General features: G+C 40.1%; 1 protein-coding gene across 4 annotated transcripts in view; it reads right to left on the reverse strand.

Annotated features, from left to right (window-relative positions):
• Nucleotides 1–13,041, reverse strand: part of GNE (glucosamine (UDP-N-acetyl)-2-epimerase/N-acetylmannosamine kinase) — a 39,851-nt gene that overhangs the window by 9,024 nt on the left and 17,786 nt on the right. For all 4 annotated transcript variants that reach the window (XM_058864716.1, XM_058864718.1, XM_058864717.1 and 1 more), the window contains 6 exons: nucleotides 10,029–10,237; nucleotides 7,282–7,733; nucleotides 6,132–6,284; nucleotides 5,495–5,707; nucleotides 5,165–5,252; nucleotides 331–541 (listed from right to left, as the gene is read on the reverse strand). In XM_058864716.1, the coding sequence (XP_058720699.1) occupies nucleotides 331–541; nucleotides 5,165–5,252; nucleotides 5,495–5,707; nucleotides 6,132–6,284; nucleotides 7,282–7,733; nucleotides 10,029–10,237 (1,326 nt within the window). The remainder of the gene's footprint in view (nucleotides 1–330; nucleotides 542–5,164; nucleotides 5,253–5,494; nucleotides 5,708–6,131; nucleotides 6,285–7,281; nucleotides 7,734–10,028; nucleotides 10,238–13,041) is intronic.

The raw sequence follows: 13,041 nt of genomic DNA on the forward strand, positions 1-13,041 counted from the left end.
GCAGGTTGAACTGAGTCACCTTTTAAGGAGAACCAACACATGCGGAAGTTGTTCTGTTCTTCAAAGTCCGTAGTCAACCTGCACAAAGAGGCAGCTACAACCTTGCACCAGCAAATGGGCATTGCTAGTTTAATATCTGTCTTAGAAGAGCCAACCAGTAAGCAAGTTGTATCATGACTGTATGAGAGGCAGAAAAGAAGGGGAGAAATCTTTATTCCTCAGCAAAAGTCAACAGACTGCTTTGTTTTGGAGCTCTTTTGCAACACAAGCCCATATCCACAAAGCCAAATGAAGTTTGCAGAATATTTAGAAGCACAACAGAATATTTACCTTCATACTGACAATTGCTACTCGGAGATTTGTTCCTCCTAGATCCACTGCCAGCGCACTCTGTGTCTCTAGAATATGGTCAATATCTTGAGAGATATTATCTTTGACAGGAGGAAAACAGAATTTCTTTTGCAATGGTTCTTTGAGGTCAATAGATTTAAGGAACTTCAAAATCCTTGGAACAGCATTACCATCTCCATATATTTTTGAGCTATAATACAAAAAAGAATTAATGTAATTTGAAATAACACTGCAGTCTATAAAGTTCTTTGTATGACAGAAAAGTTTAACAGTGTCATTGCAATATTATGATCTGGCTACTCTGCCAATACTGCAGCTCACACCACGAAAAGTTTGTCATGCAATATGGTACACTGTGACAGTGGTTTACAGAACACACACAGATCTTTCAAGTCTGGCACTAGCTCCATTTTGGAATATGAAACTGGAATGTAGGAAACTGAAAAAAAATTGTGCCAAAACCCCTGTAAAATTAAGTTTAATGAAGAGACCCACATCATAAATCAGAAATAAAAATATGGACTGTTTATGTGCTACAAATGAAATAAGATGTACTTATCACACTGATGCTAACTATGTAATAATAAACTACATTCATGTCAGTTTTCAACATGTCTGTTTCTAAAATATCATACATGGCATCAGATACTTGGTATTAAAGAATTCAGTTTTATTGCTTTGTTTAGATTCTTAAGAAACACTCTTTTTATCCTTGTCCTTAGCTGAACCAGTATCTATCGATATTTATACGAACTTATGGAGAAATGAGGGTCAATACTCATTAGGGCTGAGGAATAAGGAAAAGTACCTTGCCAGAATTCTGCAGCTTCTCTGGAAGCTTGCACTCAGGGCTCTCTCTAATTATCATGAGGTCAAATCAGCTATCCAGTATCGTGTCATAGAAGCACAGAACAGCTTGAGTTTGAATTGACCTCTGGAGATCATCTAGGCCAAACCCACCCCTGCTCAAGGCAGGGTCACACTGAGCAGGTGACACAGGAACTCGTCCAGGTGGGATTTTAATGTCTCCAGGGAGGGAGACCCACAACACACCTGGACAGTCTGTGCCTGTGGTCTGCCACCCTGTATGTAAAGCTCTTCTTCATGTTGATGTTATTTGTGTTTTGGTTTATGGCCATTACTCCTTGTCCTGTTACTGGGCACCACTGAGAAGAGTCTGGCACCATTGTCTGGGCACATGCCTGGAGGTATTTTTGTTTTGAAGAGATACCCCCTCTCAGTTCTGTTGTCTTCTCTAGACAGGGCTGGCTTCCACATTTTCTCTCTGTCCTTGTGAGATGCTCCAGACCCCAAATAACAGGATCACAGAATAGACTAGGCTGGAAAAGACCTTTGACATGATCAAGTCCAACCCGTGACCTAACATCATCAGCTAAACTACGCCACTGAGTGCCTCATCAAGTCTTTTTTCAAACACCTCTGGGGACAGCAACTCAACCACCTCCCTGGGTAGTCCATTCCAATGCTAAACCACTCTTTCTGTGAAGAATTTTTTCTAGTATCTGGCCTCAACTTCCCCTGGTGTAGCTTGAGGCACTCTCATCTTGTCACTGGTTGCTGGGAGAAGAGGCCAACCCCCATGTACCTGGCTACAGCCTCCTTTCAAAGATTGTGCAGAGTGATTATGTCACCCCAAGCCTTCTTTTTTCCAGGCTAAACAACTCGAGCATCCTCAGCTACTCCTCACAGGACCTGTGTCCCAGACCATTGACCAGCCTCGTTGCCCTCCTCTGGACATGTTCAAGTGTCTCAACGTCCTTCCTGAACTGAGGGCTCAGAACTGGACACAGCGCTCCAGGTGTGGCCTCACCAGTGCCCAGTACAGGGGGAGAATGACCTCCCTGCTCCTGCTGGCCACACCACTCCTGATCCAGGCCAGGATGCCATTGGCCTTCTTGGCCACCAGGGCACACTGCTGGCTCATGCTCAGGTGTCTGTCACCTGTACCCCCAGGTCCCTTCCTGCCTGGGCACTGTCAGGCCAATCTGTCCCCAGCCTGTGGCACCGCAGGAGGTTGTTGTGACTCAAGGGCAGGACCCAGCACTTGGACTTGTTAAATCTCGCTGGAACTGGCTCTTCAATCCAGGCTGTCCAGGGCCCTCCTACCCTCTAACAGATCAATATTTGCTCACAGCTTGGTGTCATCTGCAAATTTACTGACGGTGAATTTGATCCCCTTGTCCAGATCATCAATGAAGATATCACACAGGATTGGTCCCAGTACAGATCCCCAGGGGACTCCACTGGTGCCCAGTCCCCAGCTGGATGCAGCACTCTTCACCTCCACTCTCTGGGCCTGGCCAGCCAGCAAAAAGTGCTCCTGCCCAAGCCTGGGCTGCCAGCTTCTCCAGGGAGAGAGTGCTGGAGTGCTGTGGGAGACATTGTCAAAGGCTTTGCTGAAGGTCAGGCAGACAAGATCCACAGCCTTTCCTGCATCCACCAGGTGGGTCAGCTGGTCATGAAAGGAGATCAGGTTGGTCAGGCAGAATCTGCCCCTCCTAAGTCCAAGCTGGCTGGGTCTGATCCCCTGGGCATCCTGTAGGTGCCATGTGACCACACTCAAGATGATCTGTTCCATAAGCTTGCCAGGCTGACAGGCCCCTAGTGTCTTGGATCTTCCTTCCTACCCTTTTTGTGGATGGGTGTCACACTGGCCAACCTCCAGTCATCTGGGAGCTCCCCAGTGAGCCAGGACTGCTGGTAAATGATGGGGAGTGGCTTCACAAGCTCATCTGCCAGCTCCCTCATCACCCTGGGATGGATCCCATCTGGTCCCATGGATTTATGAACATTCCAGCAGCTCAGCAGTTCTCTGACTGCCTCCTCCTCAATAACACTGCGAACATTCTGCTCCCTGACACCATCTACCAGCCCAGGACAGTTGTCCTGAGGACTGTCTTACTGATGAAAAATGAGGCAAAGGTATTAAGTATCTCTGCCTTTTCCTCAACTTCAGTTACTAAATTCCCTTCCCCATCCAATAATGAATGGATATTACCCTTGCCCCTCCTTTTGTCAGTAATGTATTTATAAAAATATTTTTTAATTATTCTTCACAGAAGTGGCCAGATTGAGTTTTTATTGGGCTCTTGCCTCCCTAGGCTTTTTCCTACGTGACCTAGCCACATCCTTAAACATTTCTGAGCTACCTGCCCCTCCTTCCAAAGCTGATACGTCCTCTTTTTCTCCCTTAGTTCCTTCACAAGTTCTTTTTCAATCAAGACCAATGGCTCATCTTTTGGCACACAGGGACAGCCTGCTCCTGTGCCTTCAAGATTACTTTCTTGAAGTACATCCATCCTTCCTGGACCCCTTTGTTCTTAAGGGCTGCTTCCCAAGGATCTTTCTGACTCAGATTCTTGAATAGGCAAAAGTCTGCCTTCCAGAAGTCCAGTCTAGAAGTTTTGTTGGTGGCCCTCCTTGTTTCACCAATTATTGAGAATTCTATTATTTCATGATCACTGTATCCTAAATGGCCCCCAACCACATCTCCTGTCAGACCTTCTCTGTAACCCTTTCTGAAGATGGGAGTATCACTGGCTTTCCTCCATTTATTAGGCATCTCCCCCACTCTGTGATTTTTCAAAGATAATGGAGACTAGCTTAGCAACATCTGCCAGCTCCCTCAGCACACATGGGTGCATTCCATCAGGCCTGTAGATTTATGGGTGTTTAATCTGTGTAGCTGATCTCTAACCCATCCTTCTACAAACAAGTCTTCCATTCTCCAGCCTTTTTCTACTACCTCTGATGTGTGGGATTCCTGAGGGCTGTTCTCAGCAGTAAAGACTGAAACAGAGAAGGCATTCATAAATCTACCTTCTCTGTGTCTTTCATCACCAGGACACCCATATGATCCAGCAGCAGCCACACATCTACCCGTTTCTTCCTGTTGCTGCTGATGAACTTGCAAAAGTCCTTGATAACCCTAGCTAGACTGAATTCCTAGTGGGCTTTGGTCTTCCTTTGCACATCCCTGCATATTGTGACAGTGTTCCATTAGTCCTCTGTCCCTTTTTTCACATCCCATAAATTTATTTCTTCTGTTTGAATAGAATCTCATCTATTTAGGTGTCCAGCCCTCTTAGCCTGATTTCTGGATCATAGGGATGCACTGGTCCTGAAGTCAGAGGAAGTGATGATTTTAGCCAGGGGGATCCCCTTCCCCCATAACAGGCTAAAAATCATAAAAACATAATCCACTGTTATAAAAGCCAAAACCTTCTCGATAGCAAAAGCCACAAACCCAGACACTGATCTGCACAATCTGTCTGCCTCTAGCTATTCCCAGTTTCTCTGACTGGTAGGATACATGAGGAGGTGACTTGGGCAGTGATGTTTTTCACGTACTTCACCGTGACTTTGTAGTCTTCATGATCCTGCCCATTTTTTGGCTCTCAGTGTTATTTGTAACCACATGAAAAAGTGTCCTTCAGGCACAAGTCAGACTACAGACAGGATGCCCTCCCCCATGCTGTTCCTAAAGAACAAGCTCTCTTAATCACACAGATATATGTTAACATGTATTTTGGCCTCTTGACTTTCTGTTGGATGTTAAATGACTACTTGTATTGAAACATTGCTAGTAACATTTTGCTCTATAAATACTATGCCATACCAGATATCACATGGTTCTGAAATGAGAAGTCATTTGTAAACTCAGATTAGTGCATTAAAAGCGCTCCAATCAAATATGATGAAACACCTTAATGGCTTTAAGTTTAAGAGACTAAATGCCTTTTACTCTACTGCTTTAACATCTCCTCCAATGAATTAAGATGAATGTACTCACCATGGATACTGCTTCCCAAACTGCAGCTGTAGGGCATGAAGAATCTTATCCTGTGTATCAGCATCACGAACATGAAGAACATTTTCACCTAGACAACAAAAAATTAACATATTAGGACAGATCAGATCCTCAAATTGCATTAGAGTGTGAGCTGCTTTAGAAATGAAAAAAAAATTTTTTTTTATTTCTTCTGTGAGGGGAAGATGCCCATCAGATTGACATCACTCTTCATCAGTTATGTCCCTCCCCTTGCTTCCACTAAAGCAACAGTGAGACCTCTAATGCAATATCCTGAATTACAAAATACTGAAGAGTTAAGCAAACATGTACCTGTTTCTCTTCCTGTCTGACGTGTCCCCAGGTTGATGACAGGTGTACCAAATGCTCCCACCTCTCTGACACCACAACTGCTGTTACCAATCATGCAACCAGCATGAGCAACTAGCTGAATGAACTGGTCAAATGGCACATGCTTTACCGCCCGAAAATTGGGATGATGTTCAATGCCCTTTTTCCTCATCACACGAACCATCTCTTTGCTTCCTACAGAAAACCAAAGTATAAGAAATTATTTAAATTCTACTTTAAGAATCTAGCATCCAGCCATTCACTGAGTTGCCAGCTCTGAATAAGGTTTTGTTCTCTTTTTATCCTTACACAGTAAATCATATAGCTCAGCACATTTGCCAAAGTTTGATACAAGAATTTACTGAAAAACGATCTTTGTAGTTTTAAGTTAAGAGACGCTAATACTACTCCTACATGTCACATGGTTTCTCCTCATTTTCCTGCCCACACTGAAAAGCTGAAATGTCCTCCAGCAATGTGAATATAGAGCTGCAACAGATGCACCCATGAGGCTGACACCATCCAGCTATTTCCACCTGGCTGGAGGACGTGGGATAAAAGCACTCTTTTTGAAGATAATCTGTTATGTGACACTTTGTCATGAAGGTATTCTACTCACCTGCATCCACATTAGGGAATAGAACAAGTGTTCTCTTGTTGAAGGAGATGAGTGCATCTAGTGTCAGTTCAAACATCTTTATGGAATGTTTAATATCTGTGGTTACAGGATGTTGCAGAGCAACTATATAATCTCTGGTTTTGACATCTTCACCTGTCCAAATGGAGGGCAAGAAAAGTTTTTTATTGGCATAGAACAGCAAGAGGAAGGAAGGACATACTTTTGGAACTACAGATGTGAAAGCCTGAAAAGTCAAGGCACTGAATGGAATATATCTAACATATAGGAATCAGTGCTACAATAAAAAACAAGGGAGTTACAGGGTAGCTTGTTATTTGCCTCTCTAAGCATGTCTCATAACTTTAGAGACCACTACCTAAATGTCAACAAACTGTTAACTTGCAAGCCTGCTTCTGAAGCTTTCCAAGACTACACCAGGATCGAGAGACTGTTCTCACACCACTATAATCCGGAATAACTTCTGAAGCCACTCAGATTTTGTGTCAGTTGTCCATTCTCAAGCAAAGACTTAACTTCCAGGGCTTTGAAATAGTCAGTCATACTTGTCCTAGTATATTTGATAAACATTTATCTGCAAAATATACTGATCGAAAAAGATTCCAGCTTCCAACCACATATGGTAGCTGAACAGGAGACTTCTTTGTCAAAGACAAAAAGCAAACATAAAACCCCACTGTTTACAGGAATTATTTTTAAGTCAATGAGTATGAAACACCAAAAGCCTTTAGCGCATTTTGTCCTGTTGCAGTGCATTCCTCAAAAAAAAGGCTCATAACAGAAATTCTGTTTGATTTTTTTTATATTAGGCCTGAACAGCTTTGACTCTATTTAAGCAAAACTCTAATACACCAAAGTAACTGCTCATGTAGGACTGTTCTGCTTTTAAATTGTTCTGCTCAGAGAAATTACCCATTTAAGGAGTTATTTTTGACTCAATAGAAGGTCCAGAAGTGTTCAGTAAAATGCATTTGAAGCTTTTCATCTGTGGCAGAAAACAGAATCAAAGCAAATGTAGAAAGAAATTTCAAGTACTATTAAAAATATATTACTTTTTGACTGATAACCTACTTACTGAGTTCATCTAGTGTTGAAAGGTATGTGAGAAAAACATAAAAAGTGGCCCACTTACCTAGCCACATGCTAATAATACTCATGTAGTCCTTGTTTTTGGCAGAGAGCAGCTTGTCATATGAGGGACAGCCTGCTAAAAGGATGCGGTCGTGGTCTTCACACATGGCTATCAAGTGCTGCTCTGCACTCCTCGTGCAGCACACGTGGTAATGGGCCAGTTTGGTTATGGCATGTCTGATGGAGTCATCGATGGTCCCACTGACTTCCCCACCTTCAATGTGAAGAATGCGAATGTTCATCAGGGCTGCAGATGTCGCCAGGGCTAAAGCATCGAATCTGTCCCCATGAACTATCATTATGTCAGGTTTCAGGCGGTTGAGGACATCAGGTAGCTTGACTAATGCAAGGCCCACTGACTCCACCATAGCTGCTTCATCCTCCCCTCTCACAATGGTGTGCAATCTTGTATGAATATCAAAGTCATCTTGTTCAATCATACGATAGGTATTACTGAAGGTCAGAGAGAAAAGGTTATTAGAGTAAATACAACTTGATTTTACAGCAATATTGCTTCACAAAATAAACATGAATTACAACAGCGGTACTGGGGTTTGTAAAAAGACCTGCTTTTCACATCTTCTTCACTGAGGAAGGAAGCTTTTAAGATTTTAACAGAATATTCTCATCCCTGTGAAGATCCTTCCTATATTCCAAATATCCAGTTTCTCTAGGCACCTTTAAGGAGGAACTGTGCTGAACATAATCTGGAAATCCTCAGAAATTAAACTCCTTGTTCATGTGTCTGCAGAGCCTTTCAGAGAGCAGACATGGCATGATTTCCTGTCAGAAAGGGTATGTTTATTGACTTTTCTGTGGACAAACGTATAAATACAACAGATGTGATGCAAAGCTGTATGTTTAAAGAAAACATCTTGCAGGTAACATATATTATATCAGATTCTGCATTTTTTTAAACGCAAATCCTTTTTATTTTATGTAGTGAAGGGGCTTGCATTTATAAAGCATAAACTTCACAATGTTTCCAACTCCATCTACAAATATTCTGCATAGACTTACAATTTTCCAGATTATGTACATTTATCTCAGTAAACTTTATTCTCTTTGTTTCTGTATTCTGTGCCTTCTGAAAGATGCAAATCTAGGGACAAACAAGACTCTGCATTTCTGGTGGTTTTGTTACTTTTTCAATCCTCCAAGCATTTCAATAAAAGACACTTTACAGGATCAGTGTCATTTGACTTCTGCTTCTTTTAATTACCCCATTCACATCACTAGAACATATATGTTTTGAGGACCAAATAATTTTCTAGGACCCAGATTAAGGGGTGCAGGGCTAGGCCCTGAAAAAACCCCAAGGAGTACCTGGGTTTTAGAATACTTACCTCGAAGTAATTAACAGCAAAAATATTTGCCAGATCAAAATCTCTACTGTTTGCTCTGTGCATTACAAATAATTCACAATACAGAGACAAGTGTTAAAACCACCTTGGAACTGGAAAAGTAGTATTTTGTACTACTTTGCACCAGTCTTGCAGACAGCAAAAGGTTATGTGATATAGAGAAATTAGGGCCATGTTTCTCCTTTTTAGCAAATGAAATGTGGTTACTTTATTTCTCCAATCAGACAGGGTGCAATTCAACATACTAACCTGTCAAGAAGTTAAACCTTTTTTTTTTGTTCTTGTCTGGTTTTGTTTTCAATCAGGTTAGTTTTGTGATGTTGAATTCACCTTGCCATGTTACTGGATGGAAACAACACCCAATACAAAGCAAGGAACAGAGTGCTATAATGTGCAGAAAGAGAACAGTCACCAGTGGAACATCCTGTCTTAGTAATTTGAGATAATATAACTTCCTCCTGTCCTAGTTTATAAAATGCCAAAATTTCTCACTGGAAAGTCCAGCAAGTATCTCTACTGGAAGATAATGCTTATACATTTCTAAAATTTCAACAATGCTGATATACTGCAGACCTAAGCTAAAGTCTGATTTTGTCTTCCAAATATGAGTTTTCATATCTATTTCACTTCCTGGGTCCAATCTGGTAAACACAGCCTGAGGAAAATCAACCACAGTCCCACAAAGGCTATCCATACTTCTCCTTCAACCTTTTCCCCAGCAACCAGGAGAATATCCACCTGGGATGAGGGAAGTAATTCCAAGGGAAGGGATTTGGACCAAGACATCTCGTCCTCCTGGGCAGCCAATCTGAATACTTACTTATGGAGAGTTATGGATAGGGACTCTGTTCTCTCCCACCTACCCATACACCACAGATAACCATATATCTATGATTTTGTTATTCATTCTGTCAGAAACATACAACCACAACTTCCTGCCTCCACAACACTGGAAGTAAGAACAGTGTTCTCCTGGGATATGCAATATATAAGTACTTTCTCCAATAAATGTAAAGCCCAAGAACTGCAATTTAAAATGACTGAGAAGGCTCTTTTCTCCATGAAAATTAAAAAACTGTAGCACATTTCCATTTGACAATCACCAGGTTTAAGGGAAAAATGAAGTTTCTCACTTCAAAAAGTCTGTGATCCTCTTTAGGGTCTCAATTACAATATTTGCACAAAACTTTCTAGAATTCCAAGACTGGCACAAAAGAATCCCAGAAATATGCATTCTCATAAGGAGCTGCAAAATAAAATTCTGGAAAAAAAAGTCAAACTTCATTGTGTACACTCATGATGCCAAGACATCTTTTAACCTGATGTTCACATTATCATTGCTAACACTTCAGAAACATATTGGTAGATAAAAAATTCACCTTACCCGTAATCATCAATCAGGTGGGAACCAAGCACTACGACATCAAGCTCAAAAAACTGTGGTTCTGCCTTAATACCAAACATAATGGGCGCTAATTTTGAATAATCAGCACGGTTGCAAGTAGCAACACAAACACGAAGTTTGTGGTTGTTTCCATTCTTCTCCATGACTTCCTTTTGTTTCTGTTTTGAAAGATTCTTAAAGTACACCTCCTGACATAATAGAGAGAGAAAAAAAAGTGTATCATTAACAGTACCGCAATTTCATCATGGCAAATGGTGTGCACTTCATAAACAGTATACACCAGTGCAGCCCAAACTGTGGATACACAGTAACTACTCCACTGATAATGGACACATAGTATGTAACAGAACAAATAAGTTCTGTTTCCAAAATTTAGAACACAAATATACATATTTTTTTTTTCTAGTTAAGCTCAATTTTAATATTCTATTTCTACTAATAGGATATAAAAATTCTGTATAAGCGATATTTAAGTACTGTGAAGTTCAACTGTAATTAAACAGTAAAAAGACTTCTCCCTGCTCTGATGAAAACTTCTGTATAAGTAGAAAAATTATTCTGCTTTAGTAAATGAAAGTAGAAAATCCCATTCCCAATTACAGAGTGGAACAAATTGCTGAGATGCATCCACTGACAGACTCTGTAAACAAAAAGAGAAAGTTTTTGATTGAGACAGTTTATGTATCTCCACGAAAACAAATTTTGGTGAGGTAAAGCAAGTCAAACATTTACTTCCAAAGCCTTACATACACTTTTGTAGGCCAAAGTACATTAAAAAAATCAATAATACAGTATTAGATTAAATAAAACTATTAAAAAAGGATACAGCATTAAAAACCCAAAAATAACCCAAATTTCCTCTCCTCCCAAACAGAAATTACTCAGGTGTTAGGAAGAGTTTAAATAAGTACCATCCTTTTGGTATAAATCTAATGTTATGTCAGATTTTTGCTCCACTGTGCAGACTGAACTTTTTCTGGATTAATGCACAAGGCTTGCTTATCCTTGCCTCAAAGCAGTATCAGTCTCTCTACTGATTTTTGCCAGCTACAAAAGCATGATAATATTACATTATACTACAATTATATACAATATATTATACATTATATTACATGATAACATTAACAAGAGCAATTCTATGCTCCTTTTAGATTGCATTCCAATTTTTTCAGTAAAGTTCTAAAGAAAGGCCACAGTGACTTCACACTCTCATGAAACTTACAAAATTCAGCAACTTTCCAAGATTTCCCTATTTTAAAGACATTAGTATAGGTTTCATCACACAAGACAAAACAATGCTTTGGTGTAACAGCAAAATTAGGGTGATCAAGAATCTATCCCATGCTGCCAAAGGTAAAGTGGTGTTTCTAGTCCACTTGCAATCTGTTACGGCTCTACAAAACTATGACTGGCAGTGACATTAGCCAGACTCAGATCTAACAGACCCACTGCTTTTCCTCATTTCTAAAACAACCTCCCTTTGGAGGTGGTTCTAAGCAGGACATCCTGTCATTATTTATGTAAAACCAGACATTAATTCAAATAAAATGGTGATCAATGTGACTCACCATTGATTAGCACAATATGAATGCCACTTCTGACACACCTATAAGCTTGTCTTTGAAACTGCATGAACAATATTAGTGTAACTAGAGGCAAGCCGCTCACAAAACTCAAGCTGGCCACTGCTGCATACATATTCTATTATATAAAACAAGAAGCCAAAGTAAAAAAACTGCAAAATAAGGAAGTAACAAAGCAAACTTATCTGAAGTCCGTTAACTACAAGTTATCTGTCTGAGCTAGGAGCATCGTGACCTCTCTGACAAAGCAGATGCTTTCTTTATGAAGAATTTTATTAATTTATGAAAATCGGGCTTTTAAGAAGCATAATAGTTTTCTGTCCTCCTTTTTTCTTCAAGCATTGTCTAAAATTCTAAAAACCTTCCACCGAGACACAGAACATACCATCTAAAATGGTAGGTCTGTAAGAGAAAAAATAAAAGCTCATTTTTCACCATAACTACAGACCCAACAGAACTGAATCACTAGCCCACATATCTTTACAGCCAAGAAGATCACATTTAATTACAGTTGCTATTTGGCTGTAATAATGGTCTCTTGAAATAATTTTAGAGGTAGATATGGAGACACTTCAAATCTGTCTGAATTGACTGGAATCAAAAGCAATTCCTCGTATTTATCCATTTCAACTTCTGTTCAAATTACATTTCAAAGCAGAATTATTCCCAATACTGCCTTGAAACTCTGTAACACACTAGTTTTAAAAATCTGCCAAGTGAGCCATGCACTGGCCTTGGTGCAGACAGGTTTTCTATTGCTGTCAATTTTAAACACCTGCTTTTCTGAAGAGCCAAAATATTTACCCTAGCATAACATAGGTTACAATGAAATGTAAGTATCAACTGCATGTGGAAATTTGCCACTAATTAAAGTGGTTTATTGTTTTCTAGGATAACTTGGATGTTTCCTAAAGAAACACATAATGTATTGTTGTTAGTTTAATAACAGACATTATTATCCTGACTCTGACCTGTTATGTGCCTAAATGCAAAAATAATTCTGTTTTTTCAGACAGTATTCACTGTCAACAAGTAATGGCCAAGTCCTTTCAGCCACTAATAGCAAATTCCTTCAAGCAGAACTGTGATGCCCTAGCTACAAAATTTTGTTACGACTGTGTTTTTTAATTTATTATCAGCTTTTGCAGGCAAATAATCTCTTTTCAAACTGTTCACCAAAATTACTTGAAATAACTAATCACCAGTATTTGCCTCCTAGTTTCCAGATGTTTGATAATATACTGAGATAGAGCTACATGGAACTCTCTAGTTGGGGAATCCTCCTGTTCCAAGATCTACCTCTTCCACTTTGCAGGGACTATCTTTAGCAGAAAGGAGAAGAAATAGAACAGTCTTCCATTAATGACTACTTGAAATCATTAATCTTCATCTACTGCTCTTCTATATCC

The sequence above is a fragment of the Poecile atricapillus genome, chromosome Z (assembly GCF_030490865.1).
Source record: "Poecile atricapillus isolate bPoeAtr1 chromosome Z, bPoeAtr1.hap1, whole genome shotgun sequence".
Taxonomy (NCBI): domain Eukaryota; kingdom Metazoa; phylum Chordata; class Aves; order Passeriformes; family Paridae; genus Poecile; species Poecile atricapillus.